Below are 24,652 nucleotides of genomic sequence, written 5' to 3'. Positions count from 1 at the left end.
GACTGTTACAGAAGAGGTCAAACCCCTCAACAGATAAAACAAAAGGGCCCAAGAAGGGTGACGAAGACCACCCGCTGGCATGATTAGGCCAGGAACCGCAAGTACATCTCGTGAAATGGGGAGGAGATCTCTACGAAACTGCAGGCGATGGACAGGAAGAAGAGCCCCCCCCCGGTGGTGAAGGCAAACCCACAAAATGCGCCTCTGATGCAGTTCTTAGGCGATCTAGTTGGAAGGGGCAACACTAAGCGCATTTACACCCCCGTGGTGGTTGAGGGTACAATCACCCTCCACGCCCTTCTAGATACTGGATCGGAGATCACGCTCATGTGTGCTCAAGTCTTCGCCACCATCTCTCAGACACTGCTCTCACAGGGTGACCCTATCCCGACCAAACCCTGCAACATAAACTTGGTCAGCTTCACGTGAAACAAAGCCCCAGTAACAAAAATGGCATGGTTGAAACTCACATTCCAAGGCATGTCAATCATACATCCCACTTACATCTGCTCTGTGGGTATGGAAGAACTACTGATTGGCCAAGACCTACTCGACAGGTTGGCGCCACTCATTGATTGTCGTCGCAGTCAACTGTGGGCCCAAATCACGACCCCACAGTCGTTGGATCCCACAAAACATGAACAAGCCCGTTGCAATGAGATTAGTGCAGACACCGACCAACCAAGCGCCACGGGAGACCAAATATCCGATGAACTTCGGTTCATGCTAGGAGCCAAGTACACCAAGTCTGGTGTCGAAACACCAGACATCATGAATCCCCCTAGTGGCCACAATTCTTTGGAAAATCACGCCTCTTCCCTTTGCTCCCTGAGCAACTCAACCTCAGCTATGTACTGTCCTACCCTATCAGGTGAAGTGTGAGTCAATGGGACCATGGTCCCCAACGCAGCTATGACACTTTGGTCTGAGAAATCACCCATCAGCCAGATTTCTTCACAGTATCTTCACAGATATCAGCCAGACCTTGTTTGACACACTGTGTCAAAGCCGTTCTTGCCCCGTATTCGGGCAGAAGAGCCACCGACTTCAAACTGCCGAACAACCCCAAACCTCTGTTAAGGCTGTTGGCATCTGTGCTGTAACCATGACAATCGGAACAAGAGAGTTCCTCCATTTCTTGAGCATGGTCCCTCAACTCTCCAATCCACTTTTCATCGGAACAGACATTCTGGTTAGGCTAGGAGCCAAGATAGACATGGTAAACCAGGTAATCTGGACTCAAGCCAACATCAACAACCACCCACTCCTCGCTGACCCTGAGCACATGCGCTCGGGACAGACCATCCCTCAGGCATGCCAGGTAGCTAGTGAGTTTGACATTGTTATTCCTTCTAGGATGGCCGGTTTTTCCCTTAAGTTGGTCATTCTGAGGGGTCAAGAGCTTCCAACTTCAGAGGCTTTCTTCCAACCTCTGCCCCCATTTCTGGAACGTAACCTAACAGTTTGTGGCACTCCTCTGCTTGAACTGAACCATCGTTCGTCTTACCGCCTGGTGCAAAACTTGACAAACACCCCTCTCACCGTGCCTGCTCGCCGTCCCCTAGGTCTGCTGATAGACAGATCATTCCATGACTTTGAACTAACAATTCCAGTCATAGGTGAACTGCCTCTTTCTTTGGTCAGACTAAAAAAGACAGTAGAAACGCTTTCTTTACCGTCCCCAATAACATGATTCGTATCGAGCCACACAACATGCTGTGCGATGACCGAGTTTTCATGGCCAAAGTTGACACAGCAGAGGGCATGATGGTATATGCCCTCTCTTCTCAGCCAGGTGAAAACACCCCTGCGTCAGACGCTGTAGATTCCTCATTAGGCGAACCATACCCAGGGTTCAAACTGGAGGTCCAACAACAGCTTACTAAGTCTGATAGCCTAACCCTTGACGCTCAAAGACAAGAATTCCACCAATTGTTTTATGATTTCAAGGACACTTAGTCACGGGACTCTAATGACTGCGGAGTCACTGACCTCCACACCGTACGAATCCCCACTGACCCGGATGCACAACCAATGTTTGTGCGCCAATACAAAATCCCTTTAGCTGCTTATGACTATCCAAGGGATCATAAACACTTTGCTGGAGAAGCAGATCATTCGAGAATGTAATTCCACCTACAATTCTCCCTTGTGGCCCGTGCTGAAGCCTAACGGCAAATGGCACCTCATCATTGACTACAGGCAGCTGAATAAGCAAGTCCCCTTGTCAAGGTGGCCAATGATCCATCTAGACCAAGAGCTCGCCAAGGTGAGACGCGCCAAGTTTTTCTCCACCGCCGATGTGGCCAGTGGATTCTGGACGATGAAAGTCGATCCTAAAGACCAGTATAAACTAGCGTTCTCCTTCACAAATCGGCAGTTTACCTGGAACCGATGCCCTTTTGGGTACTCCAACTCACCAGCGGAATTCATCATATTTCTACACAAGGCTGAGTGATGCTGCTGCTCATGGAAACTTGATTTATGTTGACGACATCCTGGTCAGATCACAAACGTTCGAAGTTCATTTAATCGAGATTCGACATGTCCTTACTCAGCTTGCTAACGCTGGAACCAAGCTCTCCATTACTAAGGGCCAGTGGTGTCGCACAAAAGTTGAATACATTGGCCTGCTCGTGGGGCCTGATGGTATCGAACCCCAGTTAGGGAGAATCCAAGCCATCCAAGACATTAAAGCCCCCACTAGTGTGTCAGAACTTAGGAGCTTCCTAGGCATCTGCAATTACTCCAGGCAGTTTATTGAGGAATACGCAGAAATTGCGAGACCACTCACAGAGCTTCTCCGAAAGGATAAGGAATTTCAGTGGGACAGTCCTCAAGAACATGCTTTCAGAGAAATGAAGCAGAAATTGTGCTCCGCCCCCTGCCTCACTTATCCAGACAAGGACAAAGCATTTTACCTTGAAGCCAGCTTCTCCACTCACTGCTTAAGTGCTGCCTTATCACAGCAGTATGATAAGGACAGGCGAGTCGTCGCATACGCTAGCCGTTCACTTAGTAGTGTGGAACTTAAATTCTCAAACTGTGAGAAAGCCCTGTTAACCACTGTTTGGGCCGTTGAACATTTCCGCAGCTACATTGGTGGTCAGAAAGTGGTGATAGAGACATCTCACCAACCGGTTTCCTTCTTAAACAGTCAGAGGCTAAGAGATGGAAGGGTGTCCAATAGTCGCATCGCGGCATGGATGATGGCCTTACAGGGCTACGACATTGAGGTGAAGTATGCCCAGAACCATAAAATGGCATTGGGCCAAGGCTTAGCCGACTGCCAGCACTGTGACTGCGGACAGGAGATAGGAGAGAATCCTGTCCTCATAACTACACCTTCCCTTCCGTCAGACCACCACTACTATGACAATAACTCGTGTAAAGACCTTGCCATGGTCTACGTAGATGGTTGTTCCTCTCACCATGAGAATGAACTGCGAGCCGGCATTGGTATTGTTTGGAAAGTAGGCCTTCTGAAAGGACAATACCAGTACCAAATCGGAGCCAGGACAAGCCAATACGCAGAGATAGCAGCAGTGCTCATCGCTTTGCAACAAGCTAGTGACGTGGGCATTGGGCAACTAGTCATCTGCTATGACTCCAACTATGCCCGTCACAGCTTCATTTCTCACTTCCCCACATGGAAAATGAAGGACATGAAAAATGCTAGAGGAAAAGTAGTGAAACACTTTGAACTTTTCCGGGCATGTGACAAACTGGTGGCAGGCCAGGGAATGACCGTGTACTGGAAAAAGGTGAAAGGGCACTCTCAGATCCCTGGACCTGATAAAATTGGCAATGATGAGGCTGATCGCCTCACCAAAGCAGGAGCTGTGGACAGCCCCCCCTGGGAGTTCCAGGAGGGATGGCTCCCTGAGAGACTGTGTCACGTCGTGAATGCCATTACTCGCCGACAGGCTAGAGAAAAGGTGTGAAGACCCTGAACCCCAGTCGTTGACCATCCATTTAGGTAGACAACCAGGCGACGCAGATCTGGTAACTATGCAGGATAAGAACCCAACTATCAGCCAGATTCACAACTTTGTTACAGACCCAAGGGCATTCCCCATATCAGAAGTGGCACTACAACAGTCAAAAGACCTAAAACACCTCCATAACCTCCAGCACTGCCTGAAGCTTGAGAAAGGGCTCCTGGTGTACGTGCCTCGTGGCCAAGGACCACCCCGCTGGGTCGTTCCCATGGACCACAGGGGGATTGTCTTGCAATATGCTCATGACAGCCCATGTGGAGGCCATAGGCGCACTAGGGCCACCTACAAGACCCTTCAGCCAATAGTCTATTGGCCTTTCATGATCAAAGACATAACCGAGTATGTCAAGGGATGCCTGGTCTGTTGTCAATTTCGCCCATCCAAACCGCTAAATAGAGCTCCCCTGCAAAGTCACGGAATTACCTTTCCCTGGTCCAACCTCCAAATGGACTGGATCGGTCCGGTCCCAAAATCTTCCCGGGGTAACAAATACCACCTTACCGTCACATGTGCTTTCACAAAATGGATAGAATGTCTACCAGCCCCGAATGATACCGCAGAGACTACTGCTCTCCTTCTCATGAACCATGTGTTCAGCCGTTGGGGCCTTCCTCTATCCATCGACTCAGACAAGGGCACCCATTTCACTGCTGGTGTAATGGCTGCGCTGTGGAACATGTTAGATGTTGAGGCAAAATTCCATATCACATACCACCCTCAATCCTCTGGTCAGGTTGAACGAGCCAATCAAACCATTGTGAGCATGCTGCGAAAGTATGTCACCCACCATGGTAAAGATTGGGATGTGAAACTTCCCTTGGTACTAATGCCCGTCAGGTCCACCCCTCATCGCACCACTGGAGTCATACCTTTTGAGATGGTGACTGGGCGGGAAATGGTTCTCCCACTGCATCTCCTGTACAGACCAGAGGACATGAGCATCGCCACTGCATACACCGCACATCAATATGTCGTCGACCTACAACGCCACCTACAATCCACCTTTGCATGGGCCCAAAAGAATCTCGAAACAAGCGTGAAAGGACAAAAGGCCTAGTACGACCGAAAAGCCTCCCATCACGAACATCAAATAGGCGACAAAGTCCTCTACTTCAACTTTACCAAGCCGGTAGGAGTCTCAAAGAAGTTCCTACCACACTGGTCAGGACCTTTCGAGATCGTGGGAAAACTGTCCCCCGTCACGTATTGCATTAGGACATCCAGGCCTAATCAAACGCCCTCCTACCGATGGGTTCATAGCAATCAAATCAAACCTTTTGAACAGTCCTCATTCCAAAAGGGGGTGGACAATAGTTAGGCCCATCCAGTCCACCCAGCTTGTACGCCTCACTCACCCATAAGCGTACACTCCCAGTCACATTTACCAACCTAATAAAATAAAAACCCTTCTGTATGTTACAGAATGGACTCCCTCGGAATCCTGTGCATCCTCCTCACCCTACAACTGAGTCAGTCAAGTGAGGTGGTGGAGCCTAGCCCCCCAGCTGGCATCATCCTGCAGGAGGCTCCTGGGCTCCTTCTTACAAATTGTCGCATTCACACTCAATGAGTATATGCCCGATGAGACCCATGGGACGTATACCGTAAACACCTCAAGTCACTACCACAATCAAATCGATGATAACGGACCAAATGGCGAGATCTGGAACACAGTTGAACATGCTAAACGCACCACTATCCACATGCTAGAGCAGTTACAAAAATTCTTAGTCACCGAAGAGGAGCTGAGCGGTAAAACACGTCAGAAAAGGTTCCTCGGGGGTTTACTTACTGCTGCATCTGCCATTGGGTCCTTGTTCTCTGTTGGCCTCTCTGCAGCCAACTCAGTCAGTCTGAGTATGGTGAAAAGAGAAGTTAACATTCTGAAAGAGGAAATACCAGAGATCCGAGAGAAACTGCTTTCTCAACAAGAGGAGCAACAAGAGGAAGAAAACTAAGGCTACTTAAAGTATAATGTGAAACAAGTGCGAGTTTATTTACAGTGCAAACAGTGAATACAAAAATAGGAAAACAAAAACTGAAAAGAAACGCAAAACAAAACCGGCCTCAATCAGGCAACACAAATATAACAACAAAAGACTTTTTAAACTTCAAAACTCAGTATGCACTTCTCTGCACCTACTTCTGTTACACAGCCTCACAGCAAGCGTGTCCTCCTGCGCCTCTCTCTCTCTCTACAGTGAACACTCCTGCCCCTTTAAAAGGGTTCACAATCAAGAGTAGCATGCTGATTAGACAGTCAGCAACCAACAGAAGCATCCCATTACATTAACACTTAAACATTTAAAAACACATTTAGTTAAACCTACACAATACCACCATATACCCCAGACATATTAGAAAACACACACACCACAAATTCAATACATATATCAAATAAAGCTACACAACAATAATTACAAAACATTACGTCACCATTTCAACCAAGTTCCCGCCACTGCACCGGAACAGTGGTTAAAATATTGGTTCCGGAAGGGCTCCAGTTTCCCCCCGGCCCGGACTGTTGTTGCACCAGGTGCAATGGTGAGTGGAAATGTTTGTTGTGTGGTAAAACTATTGTGTGGCGAGTGAAATATGACGCGAGACAACGGGTACCTGCGCTATTCGCGATGATGGTAAATAACTGTTAAACTGAGGAATGTGTGTCCATTGTGTGTGTGTGTGTGTGTGTGTAGCATGTGTGATCTCGCACTAGCTGCGCTAAAAAGCAAATTCCAATACATGGAAGAGACGCCAACAGGTGCGCATCGGCTGTGTGTGTGCGCGAGCGCGTGCGTGTTGGGAGGTGTCTGTGAGTGTCGGGAAGACATGTCTCTGGCGTTTCTGTGAAAAATGCAACTACCACCCCTCGTCATTTTTCACATACCCCTTAACATGGTAGATAAAATACTAAAATCCGCTACTACTAACGTGTATTCATCGCAAATACACCTGGTCTATAGTCTTGGCAGTGCTATCCCCATTTTTATGAATCCACAAGACTTAGAGATAGGATTCATGCTAAACCTACCCGTCATTGAGAAAACCAACATATATTGAGGTATTTCACTCACGTGACCAAGTCATGTGATGCTGCCATTTTGGACGGCACGGCTCGAATCAGTTTGAATGCGAGGAAGGCGACAAACGAAAAACATAAAAGAAAAAGGAGCGAGATGCAGAAAACACCTTCACTATCCAGCGACGTAGGGCATTTACAGGGCGAGCAGAGGGAGAGGTATTTGCAAAAATTGAGGTTAGCAGGCTTAGAGAACGACGTTTACCTGCTTCCACCAGGATTGTTCACTGACAGCTAAGATTTGTTCACATTTTCATTTACTTTCGGTCCTCAGGATAAACAAAATGTTATTAAATGTCATTGAAATAACTTCTTAGTCTGTTGAGACATGGCCCGTTATAAGTTTTTCCTTTACTGTATTTACTAGTTTACTGAGCGCGCTCCGGGGCTGGCTGGCCGGCTAGCTAGCGCTGCTCCGGGGCTGGCTGGCCGGCTAGCTAGCGCTGCTCCGGGGCTGGCTGGCCGGCTAGCTAGCGCTGCTCCGGGGCTGGCTGGCTCAGTAAACTAGTAAATCCAGTAAAGGAAAAACTTGAGACTGAAAGGTTTTAACAGTCATCCAAATGACTGAACGTAAACATTGCTACAGTAACATACTAGCTACTGTTGTTGACATTAGCTAGCTTGCCGTCCAAAATGGCGGACACCGGGGCGTCACGTGACCCTGTGACGTCAGGTGAAATACCTCAATAGACTCAAGTCGGTCTTCAACGTGGGTTTCTGGAAAAACAAATGTCCATATACACATACAGACACCACCCATGGTAGCATTCCATGACAACAACCCCTCTGTCTACTTTATTCCCAACCTAGAGATGTGCATCGCCACTAAAGACATCCACTGGGTCTGCCCAAGCAACCCATTCGTTAGAGACACTACAGATCGCCTGTGTGGTTTGAGGGCATAAGTGCCCAAACAAAAGTGTGTAGGTCAAATGTCCATAAAGGACAAGGACATGGAAACTAGAGTAGAGAGAGCTGGTAATCGGTGGGTTGTTAACACTCCAAAAACTGAAGTCTTGATGTCATACGACCAGCACGACACAGGCACCAGAATGAAAATCCCAAACCAAATGGTGTTCCTTAGTGTACCACAGGGAGCCACCATTCACATAGGTGATATCACCCTACACCATCTTAGTACTGACAGGTACAATTCTGAGATTGAGATGATAGACGCATTTCAAGGTTATGATCTTGAGATCAATAACACCCTTCAACAGCAACTACTGGTTGAAGGGACCAAAACAGTGAAATTTAGTTTAGATCAGACTGGAATTTCGACTATGGTCTCCCGATACCGGGTCAGAGAGTCATCTGACCTAGGATCTACCATAAGTCTGATTGCTTTGGGACTTCTTCTCAGTGGCTGGGTCTTAACCGCTGGCATCGCATACATGCTATACAAATACATAACACTACACGCCAAGCTGGATAAGATGGTCTGCATCCCTGACAGCTTTAGCCGCAGTAGCGCACGCTTTCTGGCCAGACCACCCGCTGCTATTACTTCTCCAGAAGATTAGGCTTACTAACCCAAGCACTAATACTTCTTTCCCTTCCCTCATTCCTTCTCTTTTTTTTACGCAAGAAATGAAGTATACATGTAGTGTAGTGTTTGATGTTCTTTGTAGATGTGGTTTTAACCTAGTTAGATGGAATGATTATATGCCCAAAATGCCTATAGCCTGATTATATGCCCAAAATGCCTCTGCCTCCAACTGTCTTACTGGAACTCAAGTTAACACAGTTTTCACAGGACACCATGGACTATACAGAGCAAGGCTACCTCAAGGACTATGGACACGTGAACTGTACGGTACTGTGCTCTCAGTGCTACGGCTCCATCACACCCCTGAGACCAAAAGGGGGAAATGTAGGTACCGCCTGTATTGTCTTTTAGGACTACAACTCCCATCACCAGCTTCCGCGTTGACCTGCATCACGCCTGGGCAGGATCACCTACGTCACATCCTCTTTGAAGCCATAAGTAACGGAACACGTTTCCGCTCCTCCTCTCTCTCATCTGTACGGTTCCTGTTTGCACGTACAAAGAGATTCGCTCTGCCAAGCAAACCAGATAAAGACGTCTTTTCTTTTCCTCAAGAATCAGAGTTTTGCGCTTTTCTTTCACCTTTGGCCACAGTTGATTCTAGAATCACGAGACTTTAAACTCGGATTGAGTTACAACTGGTTTTCATTTGTTCCTTATAAGTACGTACAAAACTGCATCCCAAGCAGTTAATTTAAAGTTAAGAAGCGGCTGGATCCCTTCCAACTAAAAAAGCTGTGCACATTGTTTGACCAGTTTTTCTTCCCATGAGCTACGAAGCGTCAGACCAAGAATTCTCTGTTTCCTACAGAAGTCTCCACAAGCTCCTGTGAAACAGCCTCTCCAAGAATTCTCTGCTTTCTACAGAAGGGCGAGATACTGAAGTAAGACTTGGCATTTTGGGCATAAAAACTAGTCTTAGGAATTAGGTTTTTTTTTTTTGAAGTAGTGTGAATTCGAACTCAGGAACATTTTAATTGTTTACACTGTAGACACGCAGCGTGTTGAACTGATGATTGTTCTATTTTGTTTTAATCTCTCAATTGTTTAATAGATAGGCTGTGCATGCTTCCCTATTCCTTACTAACATCCTTAATTTCCTTATTACACATTTTGACCACATCAAGATTTCAGTGGATTCAGTACTGTTATAAGCTAGTGAAATTAGCCTACGGCTAATTCTTTTGTCCCATTAGCATCCAGGGCTAAGGGTATTGTCTCAAGGGAACACGTGGCGGCCTTCCTCCACACTCACATACACATCTTTTGTCTTAACTCCACGAGGTAGGATCCTTGGGCCTTAGCTAGCCACATACAGCTAATTCTTTTGTCTAATTAGCAACCAAAGCTAACTCTTGTTTTACTTAGAAACACATGGTCACCAGGCCTCTCTCACACAAACACATGCTAGCTAGCCTCCCTTTGCCTTAGCTAGCAACACAAAGTTAATTCTTTTGTCTTAGCAACCAAAGCTAACTCCCTTGTTTTACTTAGAAACACGTGGTCAACTTCCCCCACACACACACACCTAGCCAGCATTCAAAGCTAACTCCTTCATTGTAGGCCAGAAAGCTTTACACACACACTACATGTTTCATGTTTAATTTCCTTTTAATACACACTCAAACATACCTCACTGTTTGCTGAAGATTTCAACTGTTATTCATTTTTATCCTTATAATAAATTCCATTATTATTGAAACTGTGTTTATTTGTTGTCCCAATATTTTTGAAGTTGCCCAAATCTCAAAAGAATTCCAAGGTGCATATGAGTTATGTAATACGGTAAGTGATCATAATTTGGAACATACCATAATTTAGCTGTTTGGTAATTTATTATTAAGCACCAAAATTAATGGTATTAATTAATGAGACTGATTTAATGAGATTGATCACTTAAAACTAATTGCACCTACATCCGAACGCACAGTACGTCACAACACATCAGAACAGTGAAAATATTCCAAACCACAAGGCATTATGGTAAATGGAGTTACACAGAAAATAGGGCAATCCAATATAGAGTATAAAATAAGTGTTATTTTAGAGGACCTTACACTCTCCCCCCACCAAACAAACAGCATGCCCCCATGCTGGGTTACATATATTATAAGGTGAACAGAAAAAATGGGTAAGAAAACAAATAAGCAAAACAAAGACCCAAAGCAAACATGGCCTATTGCTTAAAAACTAGCTATGGGTGTAAAGGAGCAATTCCAGCGTTATGGACGTGACACTTGAACTCAAAACGGCAACAAACCCAGTGCATGTTTTATTGTCTCCCAGTATTTAAACAGGTGTTGCATATTTTAAGGCTGTACCATACTGGAGAAGTGATAGAACAAGAACAGTTCCCATAGTACATCTAGGGCATGCCAGAAAATGCCAATAAAAGGTGCGTTATGGATGTGACAGAAAAAGTATCACTTTTCTTGGGTGACTGTACATTTTTATCAAACTCTGAAATTGTAAACCTAATGTCGAAATGGAGATATCCATTTGATAGAGGAGTCCAAGGTGAATATTAAAAAAATCTTTGTTTAAAATATTTTGTATTTCATGCAGAGTTTCGGAAGGAAAAGTCAGCGTTATGGATGTGATGAAATTCCGTTATGGATGTGACGCGTCTGAAATAGACATGGCATATGTTTAGAAAATCAGCAATTTAACCACCATAACCCTTTGAAAAACTCTCTAAATATCAGCTAAAACTATCAAAGTTCTTAAATAATATTTAGGATGGCTATTGTTTTGCTGTTTTGTGGATTTTAGCATGCATTTCTGTGGCTTGTGGGAATAATATAGAATTGTACACGATCAAAGTTGATTTTAGCTTGGGTTTTACATTATAAGAAAAAGACTGACAGTGACATATTAGGTTGGTTACAAATTGGTTCAACTTATTCACATCTGTAAAATACAGGCCTAGGTGATATCTCTGGGAGTGGTTTTGATGTATTACATGTTGCTTTATTTTTGCATGGTGAGGTTGACATTTATATGTAATTGCCCAAAGGCAGGTGAAGCGCATGGCATAAGGAATGGCCGGTCTGTGCATGTACTGCAAAGAGCCTGCGGATTACACCACCAGGCATGAGAAACATTATACCATGCAGGGAATGGCTCGGCAAGTGCAAAGTGTGATGCTACAACATTCCTGCTCTGCACTCGTAGCTTGCCGTAAGTCAAGCGGTCAGTAGGCTTCCTATCCCTATGTGACCTACATACTAAGGGAGGAACTGAGTCTGTGGGAGCTGCAGGGTAAACTACAAAGTGAACATCAGGACAGCTAACATCCTGGTCTGTGGCTACTAAATCCTTCATTACCTCAGGAGACCTATGTGGAGAGGTAAGGAGTGCAGGGTTGAATGGAGTTATCACATCATCTCTAGGTGTGGGCACTAACCTAGGGCTTCTAACTGTGGTGGAGACACATAGCACAGTAGAATCTGGTACAGGCTGGGCATTATGCGTGCCAACAGTCAGAGGAGCATGTTGCACTGCATCCTCAGCATAACAACCATACTCCGAATCAGAAGTGCTAGACTGTGCATGTACCACAGGAGGAAACACCTCAGAGACACCAGTCCTATGATTTTCCCTAGCCCTTCTGTGTTTCACAGCCCTTGGGCCCAGAGCTGGAGCGGTGGCGACCACTGGACCTAGTCTTACCTCCTGTCCAAAGGCAAGATATGGTTACAGGGCATCACCTTGACTGGTCCATTACCATCAACAGGCGTCAACCTGTACACAGGGAGGTCAGAAAGCTGATCATCAACACTAAGGACGTGAGCTCCATCTATCCGCTAGCTTCTGCTTCCCTTTCAGACCCAAGTTTCTAATCAAAACCCGATCCCCAGGACTCAGGCTATGATAGCGAACTTCCTGGTCATACCTCTCCTTGTTGCTCTGATTCATCCTATCTGCAGAGGCACATGCCAGCTGGTAAGCAGCTTGCAACTCCTCTTTCATCTTTGTCACATACTTTAAATGTGATGCAAATGACATGTCATCAGATGAAACACCAAAGCAAACATCAACAGGGAGCAGAGTCTCCCGACCAAACGTCAAGAAATAGGGTGAGTACCCGGTAGCCTCATTAGGAGTGCAATTATACGCATGCACCAAATGTGCTATATGCTGACTCCACTTTGACTTTTGATGTGACTCTAGGGTGCCCAACACGTCTAACAGTCCTATTGAACCTCTCAGGTTGTGGGTCACCCTGTGGGTGGTAAGGAGACGTCCTCAACTTTTTCACACCCAACATGGTCAACATCTCAGTCACCAGTCTACTCTCGAAATCCCTCCTCTGGTCGGAGTGGATACGGGTGGGCAAGCCATAATGAATAAAATATCTCTCCCAGAGAGTCCTTGCCACTGTGACAGCTGTCTGGTCCTTAGTAGGAAAGGCCTGTGCATAACACGTGAAATGGTCAGTGACGACCAACACATTGCAAACATTTCGAGAGTCAGGCGCAATCGAAAGAAAATCTATGCACACCAAATCCATGGGTCCAGAACTCTATGTGGGAAAGAGGAGCAGCCCTCTGAGGCAACGTTTTCCGCTTGATGCAGCGCTCACGTCTTACAGTATTTCTCTGCATCAAGCTTCATACGAGGCCAGTAAAACCTGTCCTGAACCAGACTGTACGACTTGTCAAACCCCAAGTGGCCACTATCGTCATGCAGCAGCTTAAAAACCAGACCATGGAATTGCTTAGGGAACACCAGTTGTCTCACACACTGACCACCCTGCTTAACAGTCCTGTATAGCAGTCCCTTGTCAATAGACAGCTTTGCCCACTCCTTTTTCAGGATCTTAAAGTCAGGATGCCGCGTCAGGATACTACTAGCAGGCTTCTTCAGACTTGTAGCTTGCCAGACATCTCCTATAACAGGGTCGCTTTTCTGAGCTTCTTGAAGCTCACTAGAACTAAAAGTAGGCAACTGATCAGGTGCTACAGCAGCAACATGACAGAATGCTGTTGGAACAGCTGACTCATGGCTGCAAATCTGATCAGCAACCCAGGGGAATGAAGAACAACCAGCTCTCTGTGTGGCCACCACCTGACAAATAGCTCGCACTCCAGGGGCGGGAATCTCTCGCCACTCATCTTCAGGGGACAGACTGATGTGAGGGCGTCACAACAGTGCGTCAGCATCCATGTTCCTCTGCCCAGGCCTGTACTTCAGGCTGAAGTCGTAAGTGGACAATGCCGACAACCAGCGATGACCAGTGGCATCCAATGTGGCAGACTTGGTTATATAAGTCAGGGGGTTGTTGTCCGTCCTGACTTCAAAACTGGCTCCATAAAAGGTAGTCATGCAGCCGATCCACAATAGCCCACTTCAAAGCTAAAAACTCCAGTTTGTGAGCTGTGAGCTCCAGTTTCTGAGCTCTGAAGGGGAAAGACTACGACTGATGAATGCCACAGAACGCAATCCTTCAATGTACTCTTGATAAAGGACACCACCTAGACCATCCAGGCTTGCATCCACATGCAAAACATATGGCTTTTGGGGGTCTGCAAAAGCTAGCACCGGGGCCTGAGTTAACCTTGACTTCAGCTCCTGAAAAGCGGAATCGCATTGATCACTCCATCTAGGGCCAAAAGGCTCAGAGGGCCAGAAAGAAGGTTTCGAGTCAGCAGCCTGTGAACTCGAGCTCTTCTTCCGAGGCAGCTAGCCCTGCAGCAACTCATTCAGCGGGCGGCATAATGTGGAAAAACCCTTCACAACACGACGGTAATATCCACAAAAACCCAAAAATGACCGTAGCTCAGTGACAGTCTGTGGTCGAGGCCATGAAACAACAGCCTCTATTTTGGAGGGGTCAGTGGCTATGCCATCCTGTGAAACTATGTGCCCCACATAGTTCACAGACATCCTACCAAACTGACACTTATCCAACGAAAGTTTGAGACCTTCATCTCTCAACTTGTCCAGAACCTTTAAGAGTCTCTCCTCATGCTCCTCCAAGGCGCTATCAAAGACAATCAGGTCATCTAAATACACCAGAACCTCCAGAAAATTCATGTCTCCGACTGTCTGCTCCATGACTCTCTGGAACGTGGCAGGGGCACCACAGATTCCCTGAGGCATATGCTCAAACTGATAGAAACCTATAGGACAGATGAATGCTATCTTTTCTTTATCAGCCTCGCTCATGGGAATCTGATAGTAGCCACTTCTCAAGTCCAACACCGAGAACCACTTACTACCAGAGAGACAATGGAGGGCGTCTTCGATCCTGGGAACCATGTACTGGTCAGGGATGGTCCGCTGGTTAAGCATTCTATAATCAATGCACAACCTGACTTTATCTGACTTCTTGCGCACTACAACAATGGGCGAAGCATACGGACTCCGAAATGATGCCATGATTCTGGAGTTCCAGCAAATGCTGATGCACATCCTCTAGATCAGCAGGAGCTAAATGTTGAGATCGCTCCCGAAAAGGCCGCGAGTCATTTAACCTGATTTTATGCTGAGTGCTTTTTGAGCAACCTACATCCCACTCGCTACAAGAGAACACTTCCTTCCTCTGCAACATCTTCTCACAGAGGTGATGTTCTGCCTCCTTTGGCATAGAAGTGCCAAAATCAAAAGAAGCAGAAGTAAGCTCACCAGCAGCTATGGGACTGCAAGTGGACGGAAACTGTGGCACATATACAGGGTATATGTGAGCGAGGGGACTACCTCTCTTCACAAGAACATCCCTGGAAGAAACATTCCTCACATTTACCGTAATACGACGGCAGGACACAGCGGAGACTGGATGGACTTCAGGCCGAACCTCAAGCTCAGGGACAGATGCATCATCAGCACTAAAAGGCTGGTCTACCAGGACTAAAGAGTCATCAAGTTCACCAGGAAACTTGGGCAGTCCTCAAAGCTGCAGCTCCTGCCCAGGCTTTAAAACAACAGGCTTAGGTTTCGTGAACCACACAGTACAATGTTTATCCACATCCTCTGGTGATACACCTGTGTGCTTAATGGACTCAAAAACCTCTTTCATCACAGGGTGTATGGTCAGCGTGTTAAGAAACCCATCACCTGCCTGTTCACGACAAGAGTGGAACAACTTCACTAAGTGAGTGTTTGTGCCTACCAAAATGGCTATACCCTCTTTTGTCTGAGGGTCAGGACAAAGAGCTAAAGTGTCCACCACCTGAGGCACACCAGTGACCGCATCAGTGAACTCGAGCCTAAGGGGCAAATATCCATCATATGGGTATTTGTGAGAGCTCAAACCCCATATTTCCAGATTTTCCACTGGCTGCAGTGGCAAATGCTTCAAATATGCATTATAAAAGCCATGATACAAGATGGTGACCCGAGAACCACTATCAAGCAGAGCTTTAGCATAAATACCTTCTATCTGCACGGGCACCTCAGCCGAGGGCTCCACTAACCCAGATGGCAGTTGCGATTGGCTGACTTTGATTGGAGGTGAACAATGAGCAGAACGTGTTTTGTGTGATGGAGCTTTGTGCCGTTCCTTCACTGAGCTCCGGGGAAGTTTCCCTGCTGCGTGACCCTCTCAAGCAGCTTCTGATTCACTACCCTCAAGTTCTCAGGACGTGTGCACTCTCGCTTGGTGTGGCAGTCTTCTCCACACTTGTAACAAAAAATGGCAGGAACAGAAGAGGATGCCGTAGACTTCAGCAGGTTCAAAGAAACAGCCCTTGTGGGAACAGCTGGGGCAGTGGTTTCTGTGCTGTGGCTTACGCTAAACTGAGAGGCTTGAGGATTTTCAGGAGCCACGGTAGTAGCAGTCAAAAGTTTAGTTACTAAAGATGTCAGCTCCTTGACCTCTTTCCTCAGACTGTCAACCTCAGACATCAGGGGAGTAACAGGCACATGAGGAAGAGTGACAGCAGCAGTCACAGGAACCTGGCGAAACGTAGATGAGGCCACAGAAACCTTTGCACTCTCCCTTGCACTTACAAAGTGCTCTTCCTCTCTCACATTTTGCATTAACTGTGAAAAAGAAGGCGGAGCTTGCAAAGTGTGCAGAAGTCGCACACGTAAAGCCACAATGTCAGTGGTGAGAGCACCCTTGAACAACTGCTCCAGATGTGCACGATTCAGGCCTGCAGCTTCAATCCCTCCTCTCAAAAGAGCACGGTGGAGAAGCTTGTCCAAGCGATACAAGAAAGCAGAAAGTTTCTCACCATCTTCTTGAAAAGTATGGCGAAACGATGCCACAAGATCTGCCCCACTCTCAGTCAATCCATAAGTAGTGTCAAGAGCAGTTAAGTAATCAGTAGCAGTAGCAGATGGGCTACTGACTTTCAAGAACCTTACTATATCCGCAGCAGGCCCACGCAAACTCTCAATGCGCTGTCGCTTAGCAGCATCACTGCACTGCCACTCAGTAATCATCTGAGTAGCCTGCTCCATCCAGGCCTCATATTCTTCCTCACCTGGGGGAACGGGCTGTAAACCGGAGAACAGCCTCAGTTTTCTATAGCCAGGCACATCAACAGATGCCTGGTTACAGCGATCAATGAGCTGGCCTATGGCATTCACAAGATCCATGCTGACATCAGATTTAGGAGGCTGCGTGCCCAAAACAGCCTTCACATCACCCATAGACTTGCCTTCCTGCTGTAATAATGACAATAGCTTGGCTTCAAATCCATCACTTTCAAGAACAGGACTAGCAGGCAGCAAACTACTCACTACATGAACAGCCCATGGACCTGCCTCACCTACAATTCCCACTTCAGGAGGGCCCTGAAGTGTACAGATGTACACTAAAATGTACAGATGCCTACCAGTCTTGTCGCCACGGCAACCACGTATCCGGGTCCTACCCAGAACCTTGACTGTGCTGAGCACACGGCTAACCACATCAGTGGCCTCCAATGGCACTCTGCTAAGTAAAATGGCATGACAACTCCACATTCTCCTCACGGCTCCACTCAACAGCCTGACTAAGGTCCATGTTAAAAAAAAAAAAAAAAAGAAACATCCAGCAAACAGCAATAACTAACACAACACAAACATTAAGCGAAACACAGCGATCTACTTGTTCTGGTAAACAGGTAAATCCCAGCGGTGCCTCCAAAATGTAACCCCTTTTTTACAGGTGCTGATCACCCAGCACAGTAGGCTACAGGCTACTAAAGAGAGTTACCCTAAATCCCAATAAATAATGGCGCAACAGGGTCCTAAGTTCTCAGCGGTGGAGTGGTGAGCTGGCTGAGATTCCTGATACCATAAGGGTACAAATACGAGTATAGAGAGAATAATAAGCATGAATCTAATAAATGATAAATTTAACAGCGCGGTGCCTCCACTGCGAAAATACTACACTTACCTTTGAAGTAGAGCCCTGCATTCCCGCGGGAGTCCCGCGGGACCCGCTGCAAAGCAGTGCGGGACAAATTTTGAAAGCTCATTGCGGGTGGGATGGGGAGTGCACATATGCGGGCGCGAGTGGGAGCGGTGATAAGCTGCAGTCCCGCTAACTAAAAACGTATTTAAAACAAAATTTATAAATTATTAATTTATGTCTATCATATATAATTTGTGCTGGATATTTTATTTGGCATTAATAAAAACATTTTAAGATGCCTAAATTTGCAGAGAGAGTCAGATTGCCAGATTGAGTGAGGAATGGCATCTTAAATTTGCCATTGATCACCCTAACGGGCAATCCTTTGATCACTCTAATGACTCGCCGTTCACACCCAGCCTCCAGTGACCCACACTAACATGATGCCTCAATGACACCTTAGATGAGCTGGCATCAGAATTCTGATTCTGATCCAGGAGAGGAAAAATATCTCTCGTTCGTTTCTGATTCCTTTCCTCTTCCATGTTTGAGATCTCCGATCATGGCAGAAGAGCAGAGCTCCTTTACTGAAGCTCACAGTGCTTCAAAAAGTAAGTGCTGCTTTAAAAACAGGTACATTTACCGTTAAAAAGTCAAGAGTCCTGAAATCGGACATTTGGAAATCATTCTCACTCATGTACGACGCGGAGGGAAATCAGCTGCCCTTTGCTTGCTGTGATAAGTGCCAAAAGGTTCTGACATACAACGGCCATAAATCAGGTACATCAGGCCACTTTTCGTGACTTTGAGGAATGGGAGGATGTCGGTGCTACGGGTGCTGAATCGAAGTCTTTAAACTCAGAGATTGATGATTATCTGAAAGTGAAACTCATTGGATCCACATTGGGTGGGTAGAGATGGGATTTATGGATCTTTGATGGGATCCGCATCTTTGTGATCCGTTCTTTAAAAAGAGCAGTTCAAAAGACTGGCTCATTTGGCTCTTTTTAAATATTTATTCAGTTTTAAGAAGACAGCGTCTAAAGAAGCCAGATCCCTCTGAACTGTAAACTCAATGCTATCCCAGAAATCCTTCCTGTAATATGCAAATTTGGCCGCCTCTGATTGGACAACGCGACGCATCAACAGGCAGAAAGTGTAAAAGTACAAAATGTGTTAAGTGAGCTGAAACAGTAAAGATCAGATTCAATGCAATATTTATCAACGAACAACTTAAAGTTAATATAATAGTGTACTTTATATTATAATCAAGCATGTCAAGCCTACCGTCACTGTGTAACCTGTCTCTCTGATTAGAGTTGTAGACTAACTCAAGCAGTAGATCACTTCACTCACGGTGCTCGGCTTAGGTTTCACTTTGCAGTGGCTGTGTCAAGATGTGTTATGCTTTGCAATAAAAAACATTGGTACAAAGCAAGCCCATTCACTTTATGCTAAGAGAATTACAATGGTTTTTCATGTGACAAAAATGTGCAATTAAATTGCGATTAATCACGAGTTAACTATGACAGTCGCGACATTAATCGCGATTAAATATTTTAATCGCTTGACAGCACTATAAATAATAACAAACGTGAACTGTAGATATTTATGCTCAAATCCACTCAAAGTAGGGGGCCGGGCACCATCACGGTGTGTCAAGACAAGAACTTTCCTGAGAAATAACGCGAACGTCTGCATCATGCGGGATTTGCGGGCGGGAGCGGGAAAAAATATGGCAGGCGCAGGCGGGAGCGGGACTGCAAAATCCGACCCGTGCAGACCTCTACTTTGAAGCTAGTGTATGGTGTATTTCCTCAGAATTTAAAATAAATAGTAGTTTGAGTGAAAGAACTAATAGCTAGTCTGCAGCGTGCATGTCAGAATGTTCAAATATAAAAGAACCAAATGAGCAGCCAATACACCCAAGATATAATTAAATTATATTTATTAATAAGCAATAATAATAATAGGCGATATTATTTGATAAATGCTTCCCAAAGAAGCACGCAATGTAATCACCAATATGAATAAAATAGTAACACCTGCACAAGACGAGCGGAAACAATTAGCCTACTTCATAGAGATGTTACAGATAGCACATCAACAGTGTGTATACAAGCAGTACATAGTAAGAAAATAAAACTGGGTAAAGTATCAAAAGTGGAAAAGAAAAAAAAAAAAAGCGCGCAGTTGGGGCCCATTGGTGCACAGGTGGCAGCTCTCTGAACTGCAGGCAGAACAGCAACCGCTACAACGCCCTTCTAAAACGCTGGCGATCCAGGCGAGACCAAAGGAACGTGTGTGTCTGTGTAAGTGTGGGCTCGCGTTACTCACAATCCACCAGTCAGACCAGATGGATCAGGTTACAGATGTCGGTACAGTCATGCAGCAGATGCTCCTGAGCAGAGGGCTAGCTACTGCTGTGGGTTACCTCGCTTGAACAAGATGCTGCTCACCCCAAACCCCTCGGTAGCTGGCTGGGTCCCGGTCCCGACACAGTGAGTCCCCGGGAATTGACGAAAGCGCTCTGGTGGGCCCAGCAACGGAGGGCAGATGTGTCCGCGAAAAAAAAAAAAGCAAGATCACTCACTGGAGTGACACTGGAGTCCCAGGTACACGTTATGGCCATAAGCAGGCCAAACTATAAAAATACTCTCTGCAAAATAAGTGCTGAAATAGAGCTCACAACACAATCTCTCTCTCCTCTGCTGCAGGCAGGAACTGACGTGAGCTTCTCTCTCGTGAAGTGATGGGACATTCAAAAAGCTCGCGAACTTGCGGGCATTAAACATATACCAATTACCATTGGCTGACATCAAAATTCAAATAAAAATACAACGAGCAAATAAGTCTGATTGGTCCGAATGCACAGTACGTCACAACACATCAAACAGTGAAAATATTCCAAACCACAAGGCATTATGGTAAATGAAGTTAATTACACAGAAAATAGGGCAATCCAATATAGGAGTATAAAAGTGTTATTTTAGAGGACCTTACATTATTAAAAATCTCATCTCATTATCTCTAGCCGCTTTATCCTGTTCTACAGGGTTGCAGGCAAGCTGGAGCCTATCCCATCTGACTATGGGCAAAAGGCAGGGTAAACCCTGGACAAGTCACCAGGTCATCGCAGGGCTGACACAGACACAGACAACCATTCACACTCACGGTCAATTTAGAGTCACCAGTTAACCTAACCTGCATGTCTTTGGACTGTGGGGGAAACCGGAGCACCCGGAGGAAACCCACGTGGACAACATGCAAACTCTGCACAGAAAGGCCCTCGCCAGCCACGGGGCTCGAACCCAGACCTTCTTTCTGTGAGGCGACAGCACTAACCACTATACCACCATGCCACCTTATTAAAAATCAAAATGTAAAATATAATGTACACAAGTGTGCACACCCTTTGATAGGACACCCAAAAGTAAGCTGAGGTGCATTTTGTTTCCACTGATACTGCTTGAGATGTTTCTCCAACTTAATTGGAGTCCACCTGTGGTAAATTCAATTGATTGGACATGATTGGGCAAATGCCAACACCTGCCTATATAAAAGGTCCCACAGTTGACAGTGTACATCAAAGCAAACTCCAAGCCATGGGGTCAAAGGAATTATCTGCAGACCTCAGAAACAGGATGGTGTCATGGTATAGATCTGGAAAAGGGTACAGAAAAATTGCTGCAGCTTTACAGGTCCCAAAGAGCACAGTGGCCACCATCATTCGTAAATGGAAGTAGTTTGGAACCACCAAGAAATCTTCCTAGACCTGGCCGCCTGGTCAAACTGAGCGATCGGGGAAGACGGACCTTGGCCAGGGAAGTGAGCAAGAACCCGAGGGCTGACAGAGCTCCAGTGTATCCTTGTGGAGATGGGAGAACCTTTCAGATCAACCATCCAGGCAGCACTCCACAAATCAGGCCTTTATGGTAGAGTGGCCAGATGGAAGCCACTCCTTACTAAAAGGCACATGACAACCCACTTGGAGTTTGCCAAAAGGCACCTAGAGGACTCTCAAACCATGAGAAACAAGATTCTCTGGTCTGATGAAACCAAAATTGAACTTTTTGGCCTGAATACCAAGTGTCACATCTGGAGGAAACCAGGCACTGCTCATCGCCTGGCTAATGCCATCCCTACAGTGAAGCATGGTGGTGGCAGCATCATGATGTGGGAATATTTTTCAGCAGCAGGAATGGGGCGATTAGTCCTGATAGAGGAAAAAGATGAATGCAGCCAAGTACACTGAGATCCTTGAAGAAAATCTGCTCCAGACCGCTCTGGACCTCAGACTGGGGAGAAGGTTTACTTTCCAACATGATAATGACCCAAAGCACACAGCCAAGAGAACAAAGGAATGGCTTCGGAGAAAGTCTGTGAATGTCCTTGAGTGGCCCAGCCAGAGCCCAATTGAACATCTGTGGAAGGGGCTGAAAATGGCTGTGTACCGATGCTCCCTATCCAACCTGACACAGCTTGCAAGTATATGCCAAGAGGAATGGGCAAAAATGTCCAGAAACAAGTGTGCCAAGCTCGTAGCTTCTTTCCCAAGACACCTTGAAGCTGTAATTGTTGCCAAAGGTGCATCAATCAAGTATTAGGCTAAGGGTGTGTACAGATATGTCTTCTTCGGCAGTCCACTGATGTCGATGATGAATGTTATGCAGAGAGGATTAAGTCCTGCATGACTGCAGGTGGACCACAAGGCCTGCACGCAAGCAGCAGAGCCGTCCACAAACACTGCATGCATGTCCAGTTGTTGCACGGGAATGTCTTTCATGCGCTCACTGATATTTCTGACACTTGCCCTCGATGGTTCTGACTAACCTCCTCACAGATGCTCTCCAGTTACTTCTGTCAGTGGCAGCTTGCTCCCAGGTGTCAGGGTTAATTCCTGTATTCATGTGTCTCTTCAGCACATCTTTGAAGCATAGCTTCTGTCCACCTTGTTTCCTCCTTCCTTGGCCAAGTTCTCCAAAAAGACAGCTTTGGGGAGTCTGGAGTCAGGCATGCGACGAACATGTCCAGCCCAACGTTGCTGTGAGGCAGTGATGAGTGCCTCTACACTAGCTGTTTTGGCTCTCCTCAGCATCTTGACATCAGTTATCCTGTCTTGCCAATGGATCCCCAGAATTTGTCGCAGATGGTGGAGCTGTGTCCTGGTGAGCTTCTTTATCTGTCTGATAGAGGATCATGCACTCTGGAGTAGGGGAGTGATGGTAGGACGGCTGCGTTGTAGACCTTCACTTTGGTTGACCTCCTGATGTGTCTCAACCACAGACAGTTGTGAAGGGAGCCAAACACTTTGGAGCCAGCTTGTATCCGGCGCTCTTCTTCCAGGTCTGACGAGTTGGTGCTTGTGACTGCACTATCAAGGTAGGTAAAGTTCTTGGTCATGGAGAGGACTGACCCATTCACCAGTACAACTGGGCAAGGTGTTAAGTCATTTGGAGGGGGCTGGTAGAGGAGTTCTGTCTTTGACACATTGATCTTGAGGCCAAACAAAGAGGAAGCAGTAGAGAAGTGTCCACGATTTCTTGGATATCATGGGCATCTGTCGCTACCAGAGCAGAGTCATCAGCATAGAGGAGTTCTCTCTCACACATTTCTCTTGTCCTGGTGGAGGCTCTGAGTCTTGCAAGGTTGAAGAGCTTGCCATCTGATCTTGTCTTCATGTAGACCCCTTTGCTGAGATGGGCTCCCATGGTTTCCAATACTGCTGCCAGGTAGAGTATGAAGAGAGTCGTTGATTACAATCATTGGTTACAGATATGTAACCCCAAATAACCCATTTTTGTCAGTAAAATAAAATTGCATAGTTTCTAAAAACCTGCCTTCACTTTGTCATTATGGGCTACTTTGTGTAGAATTTTGTGACAAAAAAAAAATGAACTCAGTCTATTGTAGAATAAGTCTGTAATGTAATAGAACATGGAGAAAGTGAAACAGGTGTGCAGACTTTCTGGCTTGACTGCAGATGTTGAGAAAAGACAATTCCTTCTATGGTCAGAGTTTAAACCTTTGCTTCTGACTGTTACTGTTTTTAAAATAATGTTTCACAAGGATATAAAATGCTATCATAAGGAAGGGGAGGTGCACACCCAGAACAGTTTCTTTGTTCTGCATTTCTTTTGCATTGAGAAACCAACAATAAAGATTCTTTTTCCCTGCTTGGAGCCAAACGAGTGAGCATTTTTCTTTTTTCCACCACGCCAAGTTTTATTATTAATGAACGCAGAAAACCAGGTAATGTCAAAGTCTTCAGAAACATTTCTGCAAAACACAACCAGTGAAATAATAAAAACAAAAAATCACCTGTTATTGATGACGAAACATTTTGTGGGTCTTAAAATTGGTGCATTTTTCACTGTATGTTAAAGAGTCTTAATTTCAGAAGAGAATTCCTCTATTCTTCTTTACAGTCCTGTGTGTGTTCCCCCCCCCCCATGGATTGGTCCTTTTTATGAAGATGATTTTAATGATATCTGTAGAATAAAACAGAGCAAAGTGGTCGTGCCCTGTGATGATCTTTCATACACACACACCTACTGATCCTGTTCTCTATTTGACGTAGCTCTGTGTTACTGTATGAATGGAATGGACTATAATCTCATCTCATTATCTCTAGCTGCTTTACCCTGTTCTACAGGGTCGCAGGCAAGCTGGAGCCTATCCCAGCTGACTACGGGCGAAAGGTGGGGTACACCCTGGACAAGTCGCCAGGTCAA

The 24,652-nt window shown here is 45.9% G+C and overlaps 1 protein-coding gene across 3 annotated transcripts in view; it reads right to left on the bottom strand.

Annotated features, from left to right (window-relative positions):
* The window catches only part of LOC132870596 (NACHT, LRR and PYD domains-containing protein 12-like), a 108,324-nt gene that overhangs the window by 63,151 nt on the left and 20,521 nt on the right, over positions 1 to 24,652 (bottom strand). Inside the window, exon 11 of one of the 3 annotated variants that reach the window (XM_060904294.1) lies at positions 20,070 to 23,640. The exons of the other annotated variants lie outside the window; for them this stretch is intronic. Within the exon in view, the coding sequence (XP_060760277.1) occupies positions 23,523 to 23,640 (118 nt within the window). The 3' untranslated portion in view covers positions 20,070 to 23,522. Of the gene's footprint in view, positions 1 to 20,069; positions 23,641 to 24,652 lie in introns of those variants that run through there. 3 annotated transcript variants of the gene reach the window in all.

The sequence above is a fragment of the Neoarius graeffei genome, chromosome 22, assembly GCF_027579695.1.
Source record: "Neoarius graeffei isolate fNeoGra1 chromosome 22, fNeoGra1.pri, whole genome shotgun sequence".
In the NCBI taxonomy this organism is placed as follows: domain Eukaryota; kingdom Metazoa; phylum Chordata; class Actinopteri; order Siluriformes; family Ariidae; genus Neoarius; species Neoarius graeffei.
The sequence above is the reverse complement of the archived record's forward strand: the minus strand, read 5'-3'. Positions and strand labels throughout refer to the sequence as shown.